General features: G+C 35.0%; 3 protein-coding genes across 5 annotated transcripts; all 3 read left to right on the top strand.

Moving 5' to 3' along the window:
* Positions 1 to 6,914: 6,914 nt before the first annotated feature.
* Positions 6,915 to 8,950, top strand: LOC135120598 (telomere length regulation protein TEL2 homolog). Of its 2 annotated transcripts, XM_064044932.1 has the most exons (13): positions 6,915 to 6,999; positions 7,055 to 7,176; positions 7,228 to 7,365; positions 7,428 to 7,531; positions 7,585 to 7,718; positions 7,780 to 7,850; positions 7,911 to 8,007; positions 8,056 to 8,125; positions 8,174 to 8,431; positions 8,485 to 8,553; positions 8,603 to 8,691; positions 8,752 to 8,808; positions 8,863 to 8,950. In XM_064044932.1, the coding sequence occupies exons 1-10, from the start codon at positions 6,949 to 6,951 to the stop codon at positions 8,487 to 8,489; spliced, it is 1,050 nt and encodes a 349-aa protein (XP_063901002.1). In that variant the 5' UTR covers positions 6,915 to 6,948; the 3' UTR covers positions 8,490 to 8,553; positions 8,603 to 8,691; positions 8,752 to 8,808; positions 8,863 to 8,950. The 2 variants fall into 2 exon arrangements, with proteins under 2 accessions (XP_063901002.1, XP_063901001.1); XM_064044931.1 differs by having other exon boundaries at positions 8,056 to 8,431.
* A 12,948-nt stretch (positions 8,951 to 21,898) lies between these two features.
* Positions 21,899 to 23,103, top strand: LOC135120583 (60S ribosomal export protein NMD3-like). Of its 2 annotated transcripts, none has more exons than XM_064044915.1 (7): positions 21,899 to 22,038; positions 22,103 to 22,374; positions 22,434 to 22,527; positions 22,583 to 22,711; positions 22,768 to 22,843; positions 22,898 to 22,989; positions 23,050 to 23,103. In XM_064044915.1, coding segments are annotated over exons 1-7 (801 nt in total). In that variant the 5' UTR covers positions 21,899 to 21,902; the 3' UTR covers positions 23,052 to 23,103. The 2 variants fall into 2 exon arrangements, with proteins under 2 accessions (XP_063900985.1, XP_063900986.1); XM_064044916.1 differs by lacking the exons at positions 22,898 to 22,989; positions 23,050 to 23,103 and having other exon boundaries at positions 22,103 to 22,231; positions 22,283 to 22,374; positions 22,583 to 22,617; positions 22,671 to 22,711; positions 22,768 to 22,788.
* A 156-nt stretch (positions 23,104 to 23,259) lies between these two features.
* On the top strand, positions 23,260 to 24,423 carry LOC135120573 (uncharacterized; the record flags this gene model as incomplete). Its single annotated transcript, XM_064044897.1, has 7 exons — positions 23,260 to 23,394; positions 23,448 to 23,563; positions 23,620 to 23,698; positions 23,750 to 23,862; positions 23,923 to 23,996; positions 24,050 to 24,145; positions 24,201 to 24,423. Coding segments are annotated over 7 exons (657 nt in total), but the record flags the coding sequence as incomplete, so codon positions are not given.
* Between the last annotated feature and the right edge of the window lie 1,117 nt (positions 24,424 to 25,540).

Genomic DNA, 25,540 nt, shown 5'->3' with positions numbered 1-25,540 from the left:
CGTTTTTTAGTAGACTATTTAAGTTTTTTTTTCCTAGTGAGCTATATTGAAAATCGGTGTTGTTTGTTTTGTTCTACCAAAGTAGAACCTTGCATTTTTTTTCGTTCTACTTTAGTAGAGCATTTTAGTGAAATAGAATTTCTAGATTTTTAGTGAGTTGTTTTGTTTTACTAAGTTAGAACTTTAATAAAATAAAAATATAATAAAAATTAATAAATATAAATCTTAATTTTAATATAATATAAAATTTTAATTAGAATGTAATATAAATAATTCAATATAAATTAATTAATAAAGTAGATAAACTTAATACGTAAAGAAATATAATCGGATATTAACATTCATGAGAGACGCGAGTTGCGATATAGGGCCAATCCTTTTTGACTGCTTTACGACCTGAGCCCATGAACAGAAATCAATCCTCGGGCCCATGAAGAAGTTCGGCAAAGGACGAAAGCACCGAGGTAATGCCAACAATCAAAGACACAAAACAGCACCCAGTCTTCCTATTCAGAAGTCAACTTACACCGTTGCCTAAACAGGGTGATCTTTGAATAGTAGCTGACTCTTACAGCACTGTGATCAAAGTTCATTGAAGTAACTATTTATTTAAAATAATACGAATTTATAAATTGTGATAAATAAAAAATTTTTTTTGAAAGAATTCTTTTCGAAATATATAGTGTACGTATAGAAAAAAATTACAAAACTATTAAAGTTAGCTTTTTAATATAAAATTTTGTAAAGCCCATATTATCTTAATTTGAAAAAACACATTGTTTATTAAGTTTAACAATACTCGAAATTTATTTTAACTAATAAAATTTATACTGATTTCCTCGCAGAACCGACGGGGTGGCACATAAATATCCACAACTTCTATTTTTATTAATATTATAAAAATTTCCTATTTTATAACAACTTCTCATAAAATCAATTGTGTCCTATAAAATTTTTCAATGGTTTTACCTTTCTTTCTTTTTACTAAAGGTTTGTATATTGGTTCATGCTGCTACTACAATAGAATAAGCTGTTTATAAAAATAAGATAACTTTGCCCCTTCTTTTAAGCTTAAAATTGATTATCATAACGTTTAGTATAGCTTGTGCTCTTTACTTACAAAATAAGTTGTATAGATATATCACACAAAGAGAGTTCGATAATGACGGGTGCTTTCAGTAGCGAAAACGAGGGTGAGATTGAAAATTAAGCAGTTGAATACCTACTCTTACTCAGCGAGGTTACAATAAGCATTAGCGGTCTTTATGTGTACACCGCAAAAACTGGTACGAATTATATTTGTCTGTATTTCCGGTGACAATCGCCTCAAACTATTCAAAGTACTTTGCGATAACTTGAGAGTTTACTGTTAGATGGAAATAGCCGGTAGCCTAAAAGAATCTTTTAAGAAATTTGTAGCACCTGTCATGCTAGAAGTTATCAAACTCAACACAAACCAACAAATTTCAGAAACTGATCCAACAAACTTACTAACATTCACAAAGTATTTTTATTCTTATTAGAGGGAGCGACGATAATAACATTTATTATCAAGTCTTGCGGGTTATATCGCCACTATGAGTCGAAGCAGAATACCGTCAACTTAAAAAATAGTTCATTTATTCTACTACAAAAGAATAAGGGGAGTTAGAAAAGCTGTTAACAAAGTTGTAGCCTTTAAAATGATTTCAATTTATTAAAAAACATTTTCTCAGTTGTCATCGCGCTTCAGGGATAGGCGTACTTTCAGTGTTTAAGGGAAAAATAGCTTGGAAAATGTGGCATTCTTGGAAGAATTTTTGTGAACTATAACGCAAGGTACCATTTAGCACTGAAAGTTTACGCTGGAAAGGAAGAACCTCATATTTTAGAGGGCCTATCGGTCTAGTAAAAAGGTTGACAAAGTTCTTAGGAGACATGGGCCGAAATGTAACAACACTCTGTTGTTACATTCCCCTAGGATTGGCTAAAGGCTTATAAACTTTTTATAAAATGACAATTGCCGGTAGGCAAGTCAATAATAAAAATATTCTTGAAGAATTAGAAATAAAGAAATATGGAAACTGCGAACAATACTTAAATTCGCTTGCTTGTTCCGAGCCGAAATCAGGTAAACCTCCAGTAACTTTGGTTTTCCAATGTAGTAAAAATGAAACCAAAAAGGATCTTTATCCTTAGTAAACCTGTTGTGTACAGTGATGGATTTTAATATTTGAGGCTTACTTTACTCTTTGTTTTTGGAAAAATTTAACGATTTTCTTAGATTAGCATCTGTTATGATCGCTGCACATTTGTCGTGTAAATTAAAAAGTAGTGTCTATGTATATTAATTCGTCTGGACCTCTTTGGTCGTAAAGTCACATTGGGTTTGTTTACCTTCTTTTCGTTTTCGTTTAGCTTTGTAGAAACGTATTTCGCTTTCTTTATTACTAAATAATCGAAAGTTAGGTATAATCTGTTACAGTTGTCTGCAAATGTCCAAACTGTATATATTGGGATCAGGGGGAAGCACATTGGTATCCATCGCAACGTTGAGGTTCAGATTCAGTCTTGAGTAATTCGTTTCTTTGTTGAAGTTCAGTCAGGCAAAGGCCATCTACTAGGTACCTCCGTTAGTTAAGGTGATTGTTACTGTTTCGAATTTTTAATAAATATGAATGTTTCGACATATGTAAGCTTGTATTTAATTGTTAAAAACCGGTTTTTATCTTTTTAAGTTGAAAATATTTCGAGTCATAGACGATGTATGCAATGGTGAGACTTGCCTTTGATGGTTACTTCGGTGTTTTGATTAAGAATCACACCTGTTAAAGTTTTACTAGGTGAGCTTTTACATTTCAGTGCTACTGAATTTATTAATCTACTGCTGTAAACAGTTTTTATAAATATTATAAGCATCATGTTGTAGGGTTTATGAAGTATGTGTCGTCAAATATACTTGGTTTTCAATAGAATAAAAAAGGCTTCGCAAGAATCTTAATAAAACTCATAGCTCTTGATATTAAAGCTAAGGCTTAACTGAACACTTAGATCCGACCAGATATAAATTTTTACTACGGGTTATTACATTGTTTATTATTAGTACTTATTAGAATAAAACAATTAACTTCTAACCAATATTAACTAGGCTTGTATAAAAATATTCTTAACTATGCAACATTGTATTTATAACTCGATGCCAATAGCATTTTCCTAAAGAACTTTTCTTTAAATCGAAATTTACGAATTATACACTGAGTAATTAATAGTAAAAGTAATTGACTCACTAAACAATATATTAAAAATGTCAATTATGAAGAAAAATAGATAAAAACATTTAAATAACTTAAAAAGTCAAACTTATGATACAAGCTGATCATCAAAAATATTTACTATTATTATAACTAATGACTTCTGAATTTGCTCGATAAATTAAGCGCAGACATTAAACTGGGAATCCATTCGAGAAGCAGTTTTAGCCTTTAAGCCTAGCGTGCTACGAGAGAATCTCCATTTTTCTTTTGGATAGGGTTCAATACCAAATTTTTAGTATTATGAAAGAAAAACTGTTTAAAAATTGTTTTATATTACCTAAAAACAATATATTAAATTAGTAGTCCCCTAGATTGCTTTCATTAATTTTAATATTAACATAAACGCTTTATAGATGTTAAATTTTATACTATTCCCATCCGCTAAAGTGAAACAATAACAAAAGTAACTCTGATCCTCTAAACCAACGTTTAGCTTTGACAACAAAGGCGCCAAGTCGCGACGCCATCTAAAAAAGAAACTCGACGCAAACATTCACGTGTCTGTCTTTTTTTACTGTTAGCACTTGCATGCTATAATGGACCTTTTGAAAACTATAATATCCATCACATAGGAGAGTAATAATTTTAATTAATATTTATTCTAACACGTCTTTCCAAAAAAAATTGACATAAGGCTAAAGAAGTATTTATACAAAACAATAAAATATTTATTAAGCAAGAAGAAAGGAAAAGAGGATTCTGAACACTAAAGATTTATTACACAATTAGAAAAATTAATTTTTACTATGCACTCTTTTTTTAATACAAAGTGAGGGTTGGCCAAATTAAGGGCACACCCTAAGGGAGGCATGCGCGCCAAACTTTTTTTTTCTGTTTAATTTTTAGGGTGGCGGCTGTGGTGCGCCTCTGAAAGCTCAGAGTTACTAAATGAATAATTAGTGTTTCTCATATTATATCTTTTGGTTTTGATTATTTGGTAACCTTAAACCTTTTAATAGAATAAATTTTTTATATACCTTTATACCTTATCATACTTGCGCATTAAAGTACTATAGCTTTAAATCATCCTTCCCTTTGAGCTTCTATTTAAGTAGTTTACTTCCTTGCTATCAGTTTCTCTATTTTCAAAAAAAACATTTCCTTCAATGCGATTAATTAAAAGTAAAGTACATGGCCTCATTTATTTTAAAAAACCTAGTTATAAACAAAAAAAGTATCAAAGCATCCTTTGTCAGGATAACACTTTTAAAAACTAGACAGATGTCATGACTTTATAATATTGAAAGTTTTTAACTACTTACACTTATAAGATTTTACTAACATTTATAGCCTACAATAATTATATCTGTACAATTTAAAAAGATGAAAAACTCTTATAAATAAATATTTTAAGCAAAAATCTAGTCTTTACAAAAAATAGGTTTTTTTAAAAAATTGTAGTTCCAGGCGCCAGAAGTAGTAACTTTCACAAATCAGTTTCTTTCTATGCTGTAAAGTATGGAACTACCAGTAAGCCACTAAAAAGATCGTAAACTTTTCATTTGCTAAGTATAAAAGGTCACGCCGATAAATTATTAAGGTTAACTAATATGAAATATAGGGTGATATATATTGTGGTGAGCGGAACCCGAGGTGCTGCAAGTCTTATCTAATTGTCGAAAAAGTAGGATATAGAAGTTAAATTTTACTTAAACTTCTTTGTCTATAACAAAAACTGAGTAGATTCTAATTTTATTTTTAAGTTATATAGTATTATATAGTTAACCTTATGGCGAGCATAGAAATCAATTTTTATTTATAACATGCGATATTTATTTTCCTGAGAGTTACCTACACGGATGTCCCGACACTGAGAGAACTATAACCTTTCATTCTTTGTATCAACTCTTACGTTTACTATATTACACGCCCTAAAACCCTTCATTCAACCCTCGCTCTTTATAGTCGCCATGCCGCTAAGGCTTCGATTTAAGACTTCTCCATTCTTATTACGCGATTTGCAAAGAATTTTATTGTCGCCATAAACTCTTACACGACATTTCATAGATGCTTAAAACATACTTACTCGATGCGATTAAAATAATTAACTATTCCGAAAGTTTAGAGGAAGTAATTTTTGTTTTAAATTCTCTTCATGGTATTTTGTGCCAAATATATTGTCACTTTAGTTAATAAACCTTAATTTTTCAAAGAAAAGCTTACGGTTGAGAAACCTGACTCAGAAGATTTTACAACATACTTAGCATTTTTGGATTCATTGCTAAATAGTTTTTTTGATTCCTGGATTGGTTTCAGCTTATTTAGATGCTTATTGAGCTTGTACTATTGTTTTAAGTTATTATTATACAACAGGTTGCTTAACAATAGAAAAACAAAGTTACTTTTTTGACTTCTTTTTTCTCACTACTGACACCTACCTTAGCAAGGAAGTGTTTCTCAAACTTTCAGATTATCTAAACACATCCCTTCAAACCCCTAAAATCAAAAAAGTAACCTTTTTTTTGGGTTCAAAATTTATATTGTAGCCTCATTTTTATTATAGGTTATACATCTGTTAAAATGCTTCGTGAGTAGTCCTACTTTTGATTTACTCCTCATGAAGTATAAAAGTTTTACTGGAATTAAGTTGCAAACAATTAATAATAGTGTTCACTTGGATGAATTTCTACGTTGCCTTGTGTCATTACCCGATAGGCTTTTTAATAAGATTGGGCGAACCTTTTCGGTTCAGCTCGGTTTACTAGAGAAAAAGCCTTACTTTGATAGGATTGTTGCTTCTATTTTCAGACACACTGAAAAAAGTTGCATAGATTATTTAACTAACAAAGAAAGTGATGAAGTTATCGCACCGTCCTATCCAGCTATTTTAAGTGCATTGTGCTTGAGGGGACAAGTCGCTGTGGTCGCCAATTACTTAATAAGATTTCACTACTCTACTATAACCGCTTGTGATTTAAACCAAAACGAATCTACGTCATCCAAATTGGATAATAAAATTCTTATAGCTAATAAAAAATTGTTTTGCATATTTAATAATATGAGCAGCCAGGCGTTGGACCGTCTAGTAGATTGCCTAGCAGCTAGGTCCTTTTTTTCCTTTTTTTTTTATAAATAATCTTTACATATAGTTGTTTTTCAGATGCAGCGTTTTCAACGCTGAAGAAGAAGAGAACTTAAAAAGCATATTGCCTCCCTTGGAAGATTCTAATTATTTAAAAATTAACACCGATATATTTATTTCCATACTTATTATAATTTTCGTGCCTCTTTACAAAATTCAAAATACTTTAACTGCACCTAACCGTGAAGAAATCGAGTTACGCTCTTATGTGCTATATTTGTTAACTGACAAATATATTATTTTAAGGTATCGTTTATATATTTTTTTTACTCATTATAGCACGCGTGCCTGATATAAATTTTACTTAAAACAAAAGTATTTCTTTCTAACAAGAAGGACGAGAGCTCTGCTCTACTTAATAACAATTACATAAATGCATGTTTGTGGTTAGTTTTATCGAGGCACGGGTGTTAAAAGCGGGGCAAAATAATGTTACAACTGCAGCTAAAAACGTTTTGTGACATATAGTACTTGTAATTGCGCAGAATCCACCACCCGGCCGCTACTGTAGCTATTATTCGATTTTTGGCTTTGGTTTCCCCTAAAAGCACGACTCTACTACTCTGCAAACTGATGGAGGTGTGGAGTAGCGCTTCATTTCTCAGCGACAGTACACCCCTTCAGGTGTCTGCTTGCCATTTACGCCTTTATATGTAAGTTCTGTGACAGTCCCCACTAGCGCATATGCATATCGGTGGCTCTTTTGTGCTGCCTCCCACTTATAGACAGCGATGAGATTGAAAAAAAAAAGGATATGTTCTTATCGCACATGGCCCACGCCGCTAGGACTACGCTTAATGCGTACACTTCCTTCTATTAATGCAGGGCTTTGCTTATTGAGGTTCTTAACAGTCTCTGCGCAGAAGACCAAGCCCCGGGGTTGGCTCTGCTTGAGTTGTGCGCCAATGCCTTCATCCCATCCGGTGTGGATGCGTTGTCGTTCGATTACGCTGATACGAAGGAAACCCTTTTGCTGAAGAAAATCTACAAGTTCAGATTCTCTTAATCACCACTCTTATTGTATTTAGCAGATTTTTTTAAACTGATGGTAGGTCAACTTCTAAACCACTTTTTTGTTACCTGTCGCCTGTTATATACAATTTTATTATCTGCACTAATAATTGCGAAGTTCCGATAGATAATCCAGCTTTGGAGGGTATCTTCTTAACTAATTTTCCGGTGGAGGCCCCACTTTTTAACTTATACAAGGGGTTCTTGAAGAAACTTTTGATCCAGTCGGTGAATATTTTGATAACAACGGGAGTAATTCTGAGAAAGAACACGAAATTTCTACGTCTGAAGATAGCAGCGATGACTTGACTCCTTATTATATCCCGGAGGAGGTGCTTTATTATGATCGACCCTTTAATTACCCGGTTAACAAATGGTTGCCGTTCCATCTAGGAGGACCTTGAAGAAGGTCAACACAAGGTCAATCCGCCCGTCCACTTGAGGGACTGCTTGGCAGCCCTTCAGTATTTGCTTTTGCGCTATTTACAGTTTTATGTTGGTCGGAACTTCTATTTACACTGAAGGGCTGTAAACGATCCGGACCGCCTGGAATCAGCTCTTGGCGCCTGTGAAAATTTAATAAGGGCACACTATCCTCAGCGACTGCAGGCCTTAATTGAGGTTCATCTTCGTTTTGTAGCAGGCCTTTTTCCCTTCATGTTTTGTTAGGTGTCCGTGGAACTGGCGAAGATTTTACTGCACTTACAAGATGATTATTCTATTGAAAATTTTACAGAAAGTACTAGTAAATCTATATTTTTTACGGGCGCCCACTTAGCAGTATCAGTGAGAATAAAGTCCATGGTTGCTTTGACGGTCTTTTGTCCCGAAAAAGTTGCCACCTTTCTGTCCACGGAGTTTTACGCCGTTAACTACAGTCTACAGCAGGATAGCTTTTTAACGCTCTTTGTTTTGTGCCTTGAAAAGCTTATTGATGTTTCTTCTTTCTATAGCGGCTGGATATCTTACATGTTTTTAGTGCTAGCGCTCAAGAAATTGCCTCGGAGGGCGGAAGCAAGGATGAGCTGCTTTGTTCGGCTAAAAGGTTGATATTGCCTTTTGGTTTCTTTCTTTTGCAAAAGTCAGTACCATAAGTAGTTTAATATTAGATTCTTGCGAAACAAAAGTTATCAGCAGCTCCGAGGAGGTTCTTAGCCTCTTGGGGAGGTGGCACTTTTTATAGGTTTTAATTCGTAAACTTATTATTTTCTGCTAGAAACACTCGACGTTTTGCTGCGGAGAGGTTTAAAACAACTCGTGCCAAGGCAAATAAGTTCGCCAGAATATCCAATTACTTTTTCTATGGTATATTTTGTGCCTCGGTTTTCTCATTGCCGAATTTTTTTTTTTCATGGTTCTGCAAAGGTCTGCTTCACCAGTACAATAGGGACGATGCCAACTTGTACCAATTAATGAGCGAGGGTAGAAAACCGATAGCCATTCTTCTTCCTCCATGACAGGCTTTCTGTGTTCTAGGCCATCTCCTCTCTGCGCTGTTGAACACGCTGGCTGCTATCATGAGGGCTGCCGCCCAGTCTGTTAACTCCACTTCATACGCCAAAACAATGTGCGTAGATCCCATTTCCCCCGTTTGACGGTCGGTAGTATTTTTCTTTTTCATATGAAGCATCGAGTTAGTACACGCTGTCAAGTACCATCCGCAGCCTTATGTCGTGCGCTCCGCTTTATTTGCTTTGTTTTGCGCGGTGGCCTCACTCCCGGCTTCCGGCTTACAAGCTCTCCTCTATGAACTTGACGAGGTTGGCAGCTGGCTTAAAGGTTTCTGCGTTTTTTCCTTGTTTTCTCCACTGCTCACCTTGTCTACCTTTAAAAGACATTGCAAGAGACAGTCCGAACCACTACTGCCAGGAGTTGGCCCTTTCCTGCCTTGCCTTGGTTTATAACAGCGTTCAGAACTCACTGACTAATAGCAGTTAGTACAGATAACAAGCGGATCTTCAGGTGTTAAAAGATGTTTTTGTTTCGAATAGAGGCAATAAATTCCCCACTTAACAATAAAAATATATGCACTAATTCTTCTACAAGACTTTAGGAGTTACACAGGAAAGCCTTTAAAGTTTGTTTTACTTTTTTGAAAAGATATTTTTTTAAGTTTAAGTCAAGCTCCAATACCAGTTTTGCACCGAATGCAAATACAACCGACGATTGTCAACGTATTATTGATGCTCATGTGGAAATTTTTGTTTTTTTCAAGTAATTTATGAACTTTTATTCTTGGACAACTATCGAAATCAGGGTAATGAACCTTGTAGACATGTATGTGTGGTGATTCAGTATCGATACTACTATTGAGAGTAGTTTTCTAACTTGACTTGGGCCAAGTCATGTTGAGAAATAATAACTGGTAAAGAAGCACGACCTAAAGCGAGGTTGTACTGTAAGAACTCTACTACTTTGAATAGCGTTAAGAGTTCAAGGCTAGCATACTGGTCTAATTTTCTCTTTGTATACTAGCTTTGTCATTAACAAATAAACCGGGTACATTCACTATTTAAACTATAACTAGGTATTCGGGATGGAAACGGATACACCTTAAATTATATTCGGAGGTAACAAAGTTATTTAAAAAAATGGTGTTTTTATATATTATATTTAAAAAAATATAAGATTATGAAAAATTTTAACTTATTTTCAAAAAGACGACAAAATTATAAATCTTAAAGTAAAACTGTTAAGTTAACCAGTACGAACCCACAACCTACTTTACCTTTAGAGCACTTCACATCCAGAATTGTAGTTTAAAAAACACACTAACTTTTACAAAACCTTTTTTATTTTCGGATGTAAAGCATGCAAAATTAAAGGGAGCTAAATTAGTAAAGAAAGCTTAACACATAACAATAGGAATTAGGAAACTATGTAAGCTAATACACTTATTTTGAGAACAGGTTACGTTAGGTCAAAGAAAAACTATAGCATTCTTAAAAATTTAACAAAAAAACACCTAAGCAGCCATAATTGTATAAGTGAGAGCCGGCGAACTAGGCGAATTCACAAACACCCTCAAAGAAAAGCTAAACACTAGACAAATAGAGGTTGAGCAAAAAAAATAGACACGCATAATGTCACACGAAAAATAGAATTCTCCAACAATTAAAGATACAAAATTATCTTAAATGAATTCATTTATTCATATTAAGGTGTACCCTATTACGAAGAACATGATAAGGGGAAGGGACAGATACCCTCGAACATATTCCAGCCCTTTAAAGGACAAACATTACTGTTAACATTTTTGCTGGAACCATGTATTTTAAAATTAGTAAATAGGTTCACACCCATCAATTGTGCCCAACAACTCTACTTGCGGTTTGGGGCTGCGATCTCGCCGGAACCCGGGCCGTCGGAAAAATCTGACTTGTTATCAAAGTGAGCAGAGACTTCGTTAAGTCAAACAAATTGAGGTAAGAAGTATAAATGAATTTTTTTGGAAGAATTGTCAGTTTCGGCTAAACTAGCGTCCACCCTACTTTCGTATGAAGATGAGTTGTGGACGACAAAATTCAAATATGACGACAACTTACAATTCAGCAACGATGACTCTACGGGAAATTATAGGTTGTCTGATGAAGGTGCCTTGTTATCAAAATCCCTCTATTAAACACGGTATGATTACAGGTTACTAAACCTGTATCAGAAAGAGTTATATGCTTCAGTTGCTTTGTACGCGTTTGTAAATATTTTAACATACGTAAGAAATATTGTAATTTATTAATTTAACTTCGATTTATATACAAACGAATTAAGAAACTTTTAATTTTTTATGAAAGAAAATGGCGAAAAAAGCACAACTTAAGGAAAAATTATTTGAAGAACATCTTAATACATAACCTTTGGAAGCTGATAAAAAACTTACACCAACAACATTACCTACCAAAAACAATGACTTTACTACGTTACAAATTAAAAAGCAACATCAAAAATTTTAATATTAAGAAGGAAAAATGATACGTGAATTCCGGCTTAATACAAATTATCTAGACAATTTTTTGACTAATTTACTTTATGAACTAATTAATAACGTCTACGCCCCACTAAAAATTCAAGTAAAATGCCATAAGCTAACAGCGGTATTAAAGGAATTTAAAGAAAGTTAAAACTAGATATATATTAAGGTCAAGTGAAGGTATAATTATAGGCATGAAAAAGAACTACTTTTCAACATAGAACACGACGGATCTTAAAAACCGACTATGAAGAAGAATAATAATAACACGGAGATTACCTTTAAATGAAGCTCGCTTAACTGCTAGAGATTTTTAACAAATAACCCCTACTCTTGCCTAACAAGACATATATTCAAACTGCTGGAACACTTTATAAACTTTAAATGCCAATTATTAGTAAGACTGGCGAACTTAATTTTTACTTTTTAAACTATTAAATTAAGTTGTGTACAATCCTTTAGGGACGTTACCTTATTTAAAGCTGACGTACAAATTTAAGAACATCATTTTAAAAGAACGCCATAAGAAGAAAGAAAGTGTGCCTTATAAATATAAAAGTAACTTTAAGTTTAGCTGGCTGTACATTATTTAATAATATTGAACCCATTTCTAATTTAAAACTGGCCGTTTAACAGGCAGATTACTCGGCGTCAGTATTAGACAGCAAGATGGCTATTACCCAGAAAATACGCAAAAAAAAACCAAATACTTTATAAGCCATTTATTATAATACTGTTGTTTCTTACAGAGCCAAAAATTAAAGAATTAGTATATTATAGACGAAATTTTAGAGTTGATATAATCCTAAGATTTCTAGGGCTGGAAACGGTTGTAATGGTTTTAATTTAATAAAAATAGATAACTCTCTAGCCACCCTTGGAGCACAACATAAAATTACCACGTAATCAACAAAAGAGCGCGGAGCAGCCACCGTTTATTTTGCCCAGTTAACTAATAGAATTGAAGGAGAGGTTAAGAAGAGAGGCCCAGAAGACCCATTTTATTTAATTTTATTAAGTCGTGTAGATGCTCGTAATATCGAGCACAGACTGCTTGATCTCGCAAATAATTTATATTACTAGGTTTAGAGCGTATTCGGTTTCGGCAAGTCATCTCACAATAAACTTTACACCTATGTGTTTGAGGTATAACAAAACTGTAATTGTGCGCTTGAAGGGCATCGCAGGACCTCTGAAAGCGAAAGACATTCCAGGGTTTCTTGAATCCACTGGAGGTTTGAATGCCAAAAAACACGTTCAAAAGGAACGGGATTGCATTTCGAAATGATTTCAAGTCGTTTCAAACCCATGTCGTCAAGTAATGTGTCGTTCCGCAAGAAATAAGGTGCACCGGTCATTAGTCGCAGGAACCTGTTTTGCTGCGTGTAAAGTAGTGCAATCCTCGCCGGTTTTTCATATGTCCAAGCAACAGATGCTAGGCCGTAATAGGGCGCACGCATACTTTGTGAAGGCGCAGTTTATTGTGCGTTTAGCACACTGGTCGTGACGAACTCTACGTGTTGCCGCCAGGTTAGTCGCTTATCAATGACAACACCCGGGTATTCGAACCTGGGGCTCCCATGGGATCTTAACATCTTAGAAGGTTAAAGTTGGTGTATCGTGCTGCATCTTTTTGAGATGAAGATTGCTGTTCTATTCGTTTCATTAATGTTCACTCTCCATTGCCGACATTACTTAATAAATGTTTCCAAATAATGCTGCAGGTGTTGCCGTAATAATGAAGGACTTTTTGAGGACGCGCAAACTGCAGTGTCATAGGCATAGAGCGTAACGCGGTGTGAGGGTTCGCAGAGAGTGAAATATCTCGCATGTATAGAGCGAAGAGTGGGGTGTGAGAGCAGAAAGTGTTGCGGAACATCAGCTGTCAGTCAATGATATGGCGACAGCGCAGCCCTAACCCTCACTCAAAAGGTGCGTCTGCATAGAAACGGCGCAAGTTTGCAGTAGAGGGCCCAAGAAGTACCTAATGTGCGTAGTTTGCGCAGGGGCTCTTCGTGTCATACGCGGTCAAAGGCCTTTTCAACGTCGAGAAGGACGACGGCGTGGGTTTCTTAAAGTTGAAGTTCTGAGTTGTCCACTCAACAAAGCGCAAAAGTTGTTGTGTCGCGGAGTGACCTCTTCGAAATACGAATTAAAATTCCGGAAGTGTGTTTTCATAAACTCTTCCAGCCTGTAGTAAAGCGGCCTCTTTGGTTTTGCCCACAAGCCCGCTAAAACCCTCGGGGTCTTAGGTAGCAACAAGATACTGACCGTTTCCCATTGCAATGGGAAAGATCCAAGCGACATTGCAGAAGTTGCCAAACAGGAAATGGTTAATCGCCACCGGCGGCAGCTTTTTTAGCATTTCGTTTACGATGTCGTCAGGGCAGAGTGCTATCCGTCGGGAAAATGCAGTGCTTTCAACAGGTGAGCTTGGTTTGCTAAATCGTTAACAATGGTTAGGGGGTCTTGCGGTGTCTTGCCTTTCTCCTTAAAGGTTGCCAAGTTGGATACACGCTATGAGAAACTATATGGTCGGCAAAGAGCGTCACGTTGTCTTCATCACTTTCTGCCATTATCACACTGGCGGGGGTGGTGTGTGGCAACGGTTTTTTATACTTTTGAACGAAGCGTCAAAAAAATGACAGTCATTCCTTGGCCGCTACAGTCACGTCCTGCAGTTTCACCTCCCAGCAATTCTGGAGAAGGGCGGTCAGCACCTTTCTGATTTGTTGCTTAAGACGGTTCAGATTTAGTTTGTCGCCGAGGTTTTGTATAGCAGCGACCAAGCGTATTTATTAGCGACGTTGACGAAGAAGGCTTATCAAATAATTCTGTGACCGGCCAGGGCGATAAGCGACATCACGGTCGTTTATCGCTGCTGTCAGTGCATTGCATCATCAAATAGGGAGGGGATCGGTGGGGGTGGAGGGCCCGGGGATGGCGACGCTTCCACCGCAGCTGTAAATTTTTATCCAGTACGTGAATGACCGTGTCCAGAGTTTCGCTATAGCCTTGCCTCCTCCTAGACGGACAGGTGATTCGATAAAAGCTTATGCAGCTCTGCGATTGATACCGACTGGCATATATCTAGAAAAATCTATGGCGACGACGTATGAAGAGCCCATTTTTAACATGTGCGTTGGACGTTGAGGTGCCAATTTATTTTATTTATTTATTTATTTACTAACGAACTTGGCGTACTACAGTTAAATATTTACGTTCTTTTCATTGCATAATCTTTATTTCCCTTTGTATTAAAAAGTCGGAGAGTACACTCCAGAAATAGGGAGGTGACTTTTTTACAGTCCTCAGTCCTCTTATAATAAGCTCATATTAAAAGCACTTTTATTATAATTTATTATTACTTATTAAAATTACCATTTGTTATTACTTTTATTACTATTATTACCAATTTGTTATTACTATTATTATGAGTAATAGTAGTAGAGAGGAAATATTATTATTAGTATTCAGCCTGTCAGCTAAATTGGGTAGGGTCAACAGATGCCTAGATTCCCTATATTTGGTGTATTACAGAGGATCGTAGGTTAATATTATAGATAGCACTTTACTAGTGAGTATTGGCCTGCACAAAGCATTTTTCTTCGTTGTTTTTAGTTAATTCCTTGTTAAATTCTATCTTACAGTCTCGGTGCGGATGCAAGTTTTTTGAACCATGGGGCGTTGGTACACAGTCGAATTTTTTTTTTGTAGGACCTGTAACTTATTTAAGTATTCCATAGAAGAGTAGATCCAAGCGGAAGACACATACGTAAGTATAGGTCCTAACATGCATATTTATATAGAAGCAGCTTATTACTAAGGTTTAACTTGCTTTTTTTGAATAGTAGGAGGTATAAAACATTACTAATTGTTTTAAATTAGTTAGTTTAGTAGTCTAAGTGGCGTCCCACTTGAACTTGTGGTCAATAACTACTTCAAGATACTCAGCATGCGAGCGCCAGAGGAGATCTTTATCAAATAATCTTAAGTTGCTCACCGGGCGATGTTTCTTTTTACGCCAGCTCATTAAGGCCTTACATTTTTGTCGAGTTAAGGTTAAGATTGTTAGATGCGAACCAGCTTTCAAAGAGTTTCTGTATGAAAGCTTATTTTTATAGCCAAAAGGATTGATTTAGAACTTTTATAGATAGCAGTACAGTGTTGACTGTTGGGGTACCAGAAATGGAGATAAAAAACAGCAGAGGGCACAAAAGGGAGCCCTGTGGGATATCTGCAGAAGGAGAGTACGAAATTAGAAGTTAGTGTTTCTATGTTGACTTTAAATTTTCTATTAGGTTTGAAGGAATATTATAGTTTGCCATTTTCAGAATTATTCCTTTGAGTCATACGTTATCAAAGGCTCCTTCGACCTCTAAGGGTACAAGATTTGTAACTTTATTATAATTTAACGCTTTAGTAACGTGCTCAGAAAGCCTCAAGATTTGTCAAGTGGAGGAATGACCCTTTCTAAGGCTAAACTGTCCATTAGGGATTATGTCTCCATAAAATTCTGCGCTTGTGCGATTTTTCAGAGGCAAGATAGTAGGCTTAAAGGGTGTTAACCTTTGGCCGAATGACAGAGCGTGGTCGTCCTCGAGATCATGGATACTTGGGAGAGTTTCCAGCGTTCTGAAACGTTTGAAGAAGAAAAATCATAATTATCAATTTAACGAGGTGAGTGAATGCAGTTAATGGGGGATGTTAGAGGCATAAGATTAGTTATACCATTTGGACCGCTCGATTTTCTGGTAGAAAGTGTTCTTATCATTCCAGTTATTTCGCTTAGTGCGGTAAGCGCTAGAGAACCACCGAGCGTCCATTCTTCACCGGTGTAGGAATAGTGGGTAAAACGGAAAAGTTAGGGCAATTAACACTTTAAGAAGAGGAATCGGTGTGGGCACTCAGGAATTCTGCACACAGATTAGCGGTGTGACCTTCGTAGTAAATTATGTATGAGTTTAAAGAGAATTTATTTTTGTTCTTCAAACCCTTTTGCTAATGTCCATGAAGAATTGTCGGAGGCTTTAATATTTTTAAGTTGTCTCCCAAGTTTTGTTGAAAAAAATAAGCAATCTCTTTTAACCTTATAATTCGCTTGGTTTAAAATGCGTTCTCGTTCTAGGGATTTAGTTAGTACGTACTTTCATTCGTACGCCTCTTTTTGGTAATTGTTTTCCAATTTTTCCGGTAGTATTAGGAGGTGAAACAAGTAGGGTTTTCTTTCTCCATTATTAGTAATACGTAGAGCGTAACCTCACCTCAAGCGTAATCTGAAAGGGTTGTAGACAGAGGTTTCAACAACGTTATTTTAGAAATAGGCACAAATGTTCGTCACCAGGGCAATATCGAGCACATCGGTTTGGGTAATTTGTGGCATAATGAGTTGGGCTACTGGGATCAATCATAAGGAAGCCTTTTTCTTCCGCAAGTTTTCTACGCCGGCCCCATTTGGGTTCGTGCAAGTACTATTATAAAGTTGATGTTTGCGTGATCTCTCCACCAACAATTACTGAGGTTGACAGAGAATATTGTATCGATATTTCTCCCTTCAATCTTTTGTCGGGAGGTTTATAGATTGAGAAAATATGAACCATACCAAGGTTATTAAGTTTTAATTTAACTCCTACAGCCTCAAGACCGGAAAGTTTTTCGTATTCGAGGGGGAAGTGGAGGATGTGTTTATTAAGAATAAAGCTACTCCGCCATGTTCAGAGTTGGGTTTATCTTTTTTGTAATCCTGATTAAAATGCGTTTCTAAGACAAATAATGTCAATATTTGGCCTCACGGCCATTGAAGAGAGAACCCGTGTGGTTGGCTGTGTGTTCCCCTTGCGGTTTAACAGGTTTGCCTTTTCCACAAGGTTTGGAGTGGTGACGTCACCACATTTTACACATTTAAATTCTGATGTACAGTACTTGGAATTTTGATGTTTTCTCTTTTAATCCAGTTAACAACATTATCCCTTTTTTCTTTTCCATAGTGATAGGGCATACTTTTTTTAATAAAATTATTTTTGTTATCATTGTCATTGTCATTAGAATCATAGTTATTATCAACACTAGTAGCACTGTTATTAGTAGTATTATTTTTACTATTATATTATTAAAGTTAAAGTTATAATAATTATTAATATTACTTTCGTCAGCGCTTGTATTTCTCTTATTATAAGTGCTATACTTTCGGTCACTCTTAATACTGTTATCATTGTTGTCATTGCCTATAGTATTGCAGCACATAGTTAAATCACCTTAGAGTATTTCATTTGCTTTTTCGTTAGCAAGTACTAGCGCATTGGAGGTATTTGGGGGTTTATTAGTTTTTCTTATTTTAAAAGTATCATTATAGCTAAGAGTTTTTCACAGGAGTCTATTTTCTGAATAGCTTCTTCTAGTTTTGCTTGTGAATTGTGAAGTTGGTCTTTTAATTCCTCGACCGAGGTAATCAGTTTTCCAAAAACTCGGGATCATATCTCCCAGTTGAAGAATGTTCCATTTTAAGACACTGTTATATAGATGTTCTACTTCTGTTGGTCAGGTTTTAATGTATATATATGTAAATAATTATTTATATATAGCAAATCTTTATTAAAAAGTAGTGGCCCCATTTTATTTAAGGGGTTTGTTTAATATTTATAATTTTTTTTAATAATTTTCGAGAGTTACTATTAATTTTTTAAGAGGTTCAGAGTTTTTGTTCCTTATTGTTATTAATTGATGTTGTGCTCTAAAAATGTAAAACCTTTACGTGGCGAATAACGAATGAAGAACTCAATATTAAATGCAATGCCGATGCTTTATAGGCAAAAAAGACTATGATACAAACTACCATAGCCCATACAAGTCTTATTGATGGCGGTCCTATCCAATGGAAATCCCAAGATGACAAGACTAAAATACAAACATTGTATTAAGAGGCTGAATACGTGACGAGTAACGCGTTCATTAAAGTAAAGGCATAGGGGATCTTACAAGGGTTACATCTAATATAAAAACAAAGATAACATTCTCTACTGACAACGAAGCAGTCTAAAACATTAACATTTCTACTCAGTTTACAAAAGGTTGAGAGACATTGAAGCAAAGTGTTAGCACCTAGAAAATAAAGCTCAAAGCGACAATTTCACCATTCCCTATATACTAACAACTTCATTAAGGTCGACTTAATTAAACTTAACAAACCACTATTAAAACAATAATGTGAAAATTTACTAAATAGTATTATAAACTGAGCATAGCTTTGAGAAAAGAAATATATATAGGTATATAACAAGAAAATTTTACTGTAAGAAATTAGTAGTATTACTAACTTGATTAGTTCATTGAATTCGAAATTTCAGTATAACCTACAGATCCTTAAACTATTAAATTTAACCTTTGATCGAAAGCCTCGAGTATTTTTTTAAAGGGGTTGACTCAATCGAGCATCAAGAAATAAAAAAATCAAGAAAATTTTTTAATTCAACTTTTGAAAAAGATACGTAGTTAATAACCAAGGGCCTTTAATGGCACTGCATAACTCTACGGTGATATTAAAGATAAAAGCAAATTGTTTACATTTGCTTATTTTTAAGTTATTAGGCGTTAACACTCCGAGTCTTCAACTTTACATTTTGAAACCCTATAAATTTCTAAGGAAAAGCTCTTATAGATGAGCTATTCTCAGATCACTACGTTTCTCATTTAATCAAGATATATATATAGATACTAAAACTCAAACCGATTCTATAGCACTTTATAAGAACCTTAAATAAATTAAATTAACTTTTATAGCTTGTTTAAAAAAGCATATGTTATGCGCCCAGAAATTAGTATGAAACGCTAATCCCGAACAAAAATAATGTAGAGGCACTGAGTGCCTTTGCTTTACCAAGTATATAGTTAATATAAATAAGAACGCTGGGGTCAAGATCATTTGTTAGGGCAAATAGTTGCGGACGAAAAATCCGATTGTACTAGATTATTTTTTTTTTTACCTTTATTAGCGGTATAGTCACACAAGTTATTTGCATCGATTCTAGATGCAGTCTAACTGACTACACACTGGATAAGATGTATTAGTATCATTATGTAAGCTAGTATTGCGCTAGAATTGATTCACTTAGCGTAAGTGGTACTCTCTAGCTAATATAATTTGGTTTGGAAAAGAGTGCTTACTTTTCATATAGAGTAACATTCTAGTATGGGGGCACTGACACTTAGGTAAAAAAGGTTTCTATTTTTAATGGAGGGCCTTAATAGGTTACTGGCTATTACACTACTTGAGCAACCCTAACGCTGTAAAGGTCCCTATGTGAAATAGTAAGCACTTATTTTTTTCTTATTTGCGAAATTAAGTTATTAGAGAAAGCTAGAAGGGTTACATACAAATAGAAAGCTACAGTATCTAGTCCTATCTCAATAAGCAAACACCAATGCCACTAATTAGCACTGGAGTATTCCTTAATTTTTTGATAACAGAAATGGGCGCTATCCCCCAAATTAAAGGAAGCTAAGAGCCCTATATGCTTAAATGCGGACTTTTAAGGCTTAGTGCTAAACACCACTACGGCTCTATAGAAGCATAGTAGAAATACCTACTCCAACTCGAGCAGAATACTAAGATCTAATACATAGAATTCAGAACCAGTTTCAAGCTATTCGTAAAGCTCTTTGGATCGAGGTAAATAGTGTTTATTGTTAATACCCCTAAAGAGTAGCCCCTTTCGAACATAAAGATACTCAATGTACAGAACGACAATTAGAGAGCGGAGTGATATATCGAAGCATACTAATCAATGAAACTACTTTTTTTAAGAATAACCATATAGTAGCTAATTCTCTATACCTAATTTACAAGTAAACGTTACTCTTTTATAATTAGAGCTAGAGACTATAGCATCCCCAATATAATATTAGTTCCCAAGACTCTTTAAAATACAGATCAAACATGACCGCATTTATTAAGATGCAAGATCTCGATCAAGTTAAGAGAGATGACCAATTAACTCAAACTTAGTTTAAATTTTAGCTCAAGTCAAAAGAAGACAAGGTTACTAACCATCACATTTTGGAGCAGTGTGTGCGTTAAACCTGTGATCTATCTCGAATGGACATACCACGGGATTAATCAATGCTGAAGTAAAAGATCCTTTCACTTATTTTGCCCTTCTTATACCTTGAGCTTTCAGATCCACTTACCAACTTGCACTTAACTTTAGCTTATTGTAGCAACTTAAAAAATTCACAAGGTTTAACGATCTTTTGAATTACTTATGAGACTCGATACTACAGAAGTTAGTTTACAGTGAAGACCTTAATTGTCTAAAAAGACCATTTGGAGTGGTATTATATCATGTTATTGATTATTGTATAACGGCTTTTCCTCTGGCAAGAAACGCTAATTGTCCAGTAAAATAAGATTTAAAACTTTTTCTATCGTTTGTATAATGTCTCGTTCCCCTTTTACTTAAAAGTTTCTTGTTTTTCATATAGTGTAAATAAGCGTAGCGTCTACCACATATTAACGTGGTCTTCAAGTTTAAAGAATGATAGTTATGTTATAAAACTTTTATATTCATCTTTGTGTTCTCATTAAACGCTCCCATTACACCCAAATCATCACATATGCATTGTTCGTTAATGTGAGGGATAAACAGATATTCTTTACATTTAACCTTAGTAATTCATTTTTAATATAAAGTAGAGATAAAACTTTCGTTAGTAAAAGTTTTTGTACTTTTAAAATTTTTATGTTCGTTAGAATTTCTTAAAAAACCTACTGTACGCGGGTATTAATAGTATTGAAATATCCTACAACTTGAGAATAAATGATACCTGGTGAATGTAATAATATAAAAGGCACATATAAGCTTTTTAGTGGTCGGAAAAATATAAAACAAGTCTTATAAGGGTTAGGTTAGGTTAAGTTAAGGGTTAAGGGTAAGACTTCAACAATATAGAAACAATGTTATGCAATAAGTATTTTATAGAAACAGTAACTATATAATATATATATATGACTTTAAAATTAACCAAATAGTGTATCTAACTAAATACATATTTAAAAAGCTATATAAGTCTCCAGCGAAGGTAAAACTATATAGGGAAAGAATGGCGTTAAAACTGAAACATTAAAAAAATTAAAACTATAGCAAAATACTGATAGCACAGCGTAAAGCTTTGCATGGTTAATCGAAAAAGTAAGTATACGATTAAATTTCTAAAATTCGATTTTACCAAAAAACCACAAACATAAAAAATCAATCGATGTTAACCTTTGTACACAATTTTCGGAGGAAAAACAGAGAGATATATAGACAATCCTATATATATTACTTCATCCACAAGGGAACACCGGCCTTGTTTAATGAGGTATCAATTCTAAAGTCGAAAGGACGATGGTTACAGCATTTGTTTACGTAAAGTTACAGATCGTGAACCAAACCCACGTGTTTATTGGAAGGGGCAACTCGCCTCTTTTCAATTGTCTGTGGGTGGTCACTTATTCAATTTTTGTAGTTATTTTTGAAGCTCAATTATTTTTTGTTTTAATAATGCTTAAGTTATGAATTCTCAAAGTTATTACAATCCCAATGTCACCTTGCCAACTGTGTTGTGCTGTGTTTGTGGTTTACCCATTAACCCTAATTCTGCTAACATGTGTGTGCCCTGCTTACGTTCTAAAATTGATATTTCCGAAGGTTTTGTTTTTAAAGGAATTAACTTTATACTTCGTTAAAGTTACTTAACTCTTATTCTTTATAGAAATACCAAGGCAGTCTTACATCAATTTTTGCAGAGGCTGTCAACGTTATAATATCCCTCCTTCTCACTGGGTGACAGCTGAGTTGGAATCTCCCCAACTTCTTGCCATATTGCTTAAAAGGGTGAAAGGTTTTTGCTACATACTATTTTGTTTTAAGTTTTTGCTTTTATTTTTTTTAGGGCTTAGTAAAGTAAGGTTAGTTGACGCAAGTTTTGTTTGGACGGAGCCTCATTCTAAAAGAATTAAAGTTAAACTTATCATAGAGAAAGCTGTATTTTTTTTAATAACTAGAGTATTATTTCTGAAGTCTTATTTATTGCTTTTCTTTAGGTTTTTTCCAGTACAGTCTTACAGCATTCTTTTGTTGTTGAGTTTGTGGTAATGCCTTCTTTTTGTGAGGACTGCCATCAAGGGGCTGCCAAAGGTTATTTAATAATTTTTTTTTTTGGACTCTTAAGTAATAGTTAGTATTTTATTAGATCATTGGAACGCCGTCGTACAACTGCGTCAAAAAGTTAAACACAAAAAGACCTTCTATTACCTCGAACAGTTAATACTTAAGCACAGAGCTCACGTTCGCACTATAAACATTAAAGAGAGGCCGGATGGTTTCTTGCAAACTATATAAATTCCATATAATTCTTTACTCTCGAGTTTATTTGAGGCTTGGATTTTTACTATTCTACCAGAAACGACGCTATAAAAATGGTAGATTTTCTTCAGTCGGTGGCCCCGGTTAGGTATGGCGTATATGTTAATTATGTTTAGTTATAGTACATTCCATGTCGTGGAAGGTTAAAACTTTCTGAACGCCTAATGTCCACCGACTTGCAGAGTAATACAGCTAACTTTAAGCACACATATTCAGTAGAAATCGTCCCCATATGTAAGGTTTTCTGTGCACCCGAGCTTTTTTATTTCATCCTTTAATTTTTTTTTTTCTTAGGATGATTTTATTTGTTTACCAGCTAAACTAGCCAGATCTTCGGGGAATATTAGCCAGGTTACTATCGTTAGCCTTCAAGTTTGTTGCCGTAGGCTATTGGCATCTATACTTTTTTCAGGTTCTGCTTTGTCTCCGCGTGGGCACTTCCCTCAAGTTAATAGACCCAAACACTTTACAGGCGAGTAATTTGTTTCTTCTCTGTGCTGTTTGTGTCTAAGTGGATGTCAGCTGGCCGAAGTTACCAATGAAAAGTACTGGAAAGAGCCGTTTAGCGCTATTTGCTCATACGGAGATCTGCTAGAGTTTGTTGTTTTGGATGTGGAGCCCGTCTCCACCCGCGGGAAAGTCAGCGCGCTTCGTTTTGACCTCTTCACCTGACACCCAACGCTTTTATATAGTTTGCTTTGGCGGATGTCCAGTGCGTGCGCGCCCGCGACTTAGGGCGGGCGTCTGGATCTTTCTTTACTCGAACGCATCTTGGCAACCTTCTGCGGCCGGGGGACAGCTGTTTGGGGTTTCTACTCTTCCTGTTAACCCTATCGGCTGTCTGCTTACTGCTTGCCTCTGTAGCTACGACTTGACTTCCCTCAACACCAACAACTCTGATTTTGAGAGTCTCGATCACTGCCAGCTGTTACCTGTGCTTTTGGTACCTTTATAAAAAGTAACCTACTTCTTGCGGATATTTTTAGATTTCCAGGTTAAAAAACATTATCCTTACCGACGAAAGAACAGGCGTTCTAGAAAGTGGAAGCTGAAAACTCTCGATAAGGAAATCGAGTGTACCAACCAGTTTGAGCAAGATAAGGCCAGGTTGACTTGATCTGCTTTTTATTTATATATTCTTTTGCTTTGCATTACTACTTTGTTAAGTGCCGCATTCGAGTCATTTCTTCAAGATGTGGAGGAGGACCGAGAGCTTCGCTCTACCATAAACATCTTTAAAAGTTTATCGTTTTTTTTTACTCGTGCTTTTTTGTAGTTGATCTGTTATATCTAGATCTTCACTTTAACTCCGACGACTGCGCTGTGCGTAACGAAGAAGATGAAGGAGAAGAAGACTTTCCAGAGCCTTCTATTGAAGAGATGCTCGATGGTAAAATTATAACATTTCTTTTTGTTCTTATTAGCTGGTGATATACCGCTCTTAGAACTCACGCTGGAGGATGACCCGCTCTGCCCGATTCCTAACTAAAAAAGAATTCTTTTTTTCGTGCGACGAGAAGTTTGGAGGGCTTTTACTTTGGATTTCCATTATGCGTAACTGGTTATAACTCGCCTCGTAGACGTTACTAATCTCAAGCTCTTCAAAGCAGTTACTTGTGTTTAAATAGTTGTAGTATTTCTGTTATTTGGCTTGCTATAATAAATTTTCCGATACATTTCTTTTTAACGTCGCATATCAATTTTATTTTTGGAGATTTATGTGTTTTTAATGAAAAGTTTGATTGCCTTTACGGTGTTTTCTGAGCTTCTTCGCAAATTCCCGCTCTGAATGGTAGAAAATTTTTAACTAATTTTAGCTTTTTTTAATTAATGTGCTCTTCCGAAGCCAATTTACAGTCTCTTATAACCCACCACAACTATGACCTTTGCAGTGCTTTTTTTTTTCTTTGAGGAAGTACGCAACGGGGATGGTTCACTGTTTACGGCACAAGAAACAAAAAATTTAAAATTGTACATCTTTTGTTTGTGCAATTCAAAATTGTGTAAGTTATTTAGATGTGCCTAACGTACTTTAAGAAACTGCGCCTAAAGTAGTATTTTTCTCCTGTCCTGCGTTGACTATGCTTTGATTCTCTGACTTTCTGCCAGAGGCGTTCAATTTTGGCAGGATGGAAAAACGGTTATTAACTAGACTTCTTAATTTTTAAACAACTTCAGTCAGCAAATTGGATCGAGTGACTATATAAATCCCGTGTCACTTCTTCTTTCGGCATATCTTTGTGGTGGGAGTTACATACTAATTCTCATATTCCTGATAGTTTTAGATTCTCACCTTTATCAGCAACGTTTTAATATATAGATACTATAATTTTATTATAAAAACAGAAATATTTAGAATTGAGATTTAATTGATTTTATCTTTTGTTAATTTAATAGATGGTACTTTATGCTTATAATTTTTATATATCGACTTACTACCTCGCACAATATTTTAAGTCATTCTCAAACCCTGTTACTAAAAATTTTATTCTTTATATGCTTTTTTATCATAATGGTAGCGCTCAGACCTTTAGATCCGAAGTCATGAGAGTTACAGTTAATTTGTTTAGGAACAGTACATAAATATGAAAACCATAAGCAAAGCAAGATTATTTAATATTTATTATAGAGCCCGGCAAGCCGTTTGTTAAGCGTTGATGACTTTAGGGTACTTTCCTCGTGAAAGTCAGTTTGAGTACGAAACGTTCACCAGTGTATTCTCTTAAAAATCTTAAAGTTAGCAGAGATAGAGACTTAGACTTTACCATTATTTTTATTTGCAAAC

Source organism: Zophobas morio, unplaced genomic scaffold (genome assembly GCF_036711695.1).
Source record: "Zophobas morio isolate AGI-343-1 ecotype UQ-CSIRO unplaced genomic scaffold, CSIRO_AGI_Zmor_V1 ptg000398l, whole genome shotgun sequence".
In the NCBI taxonomy this organism is placed as follows: Eukaryota; Metazoa; Arthropoda; class Insecta; order Coleoptera; family Tenebrionidae; genus Zophobas; species Zophobas morio.
The sequence above is the reverse complement of the archived record's forward strand: the minus strand, read 5'-3'. Positions and strand labels throughout refer to the sequence as shown.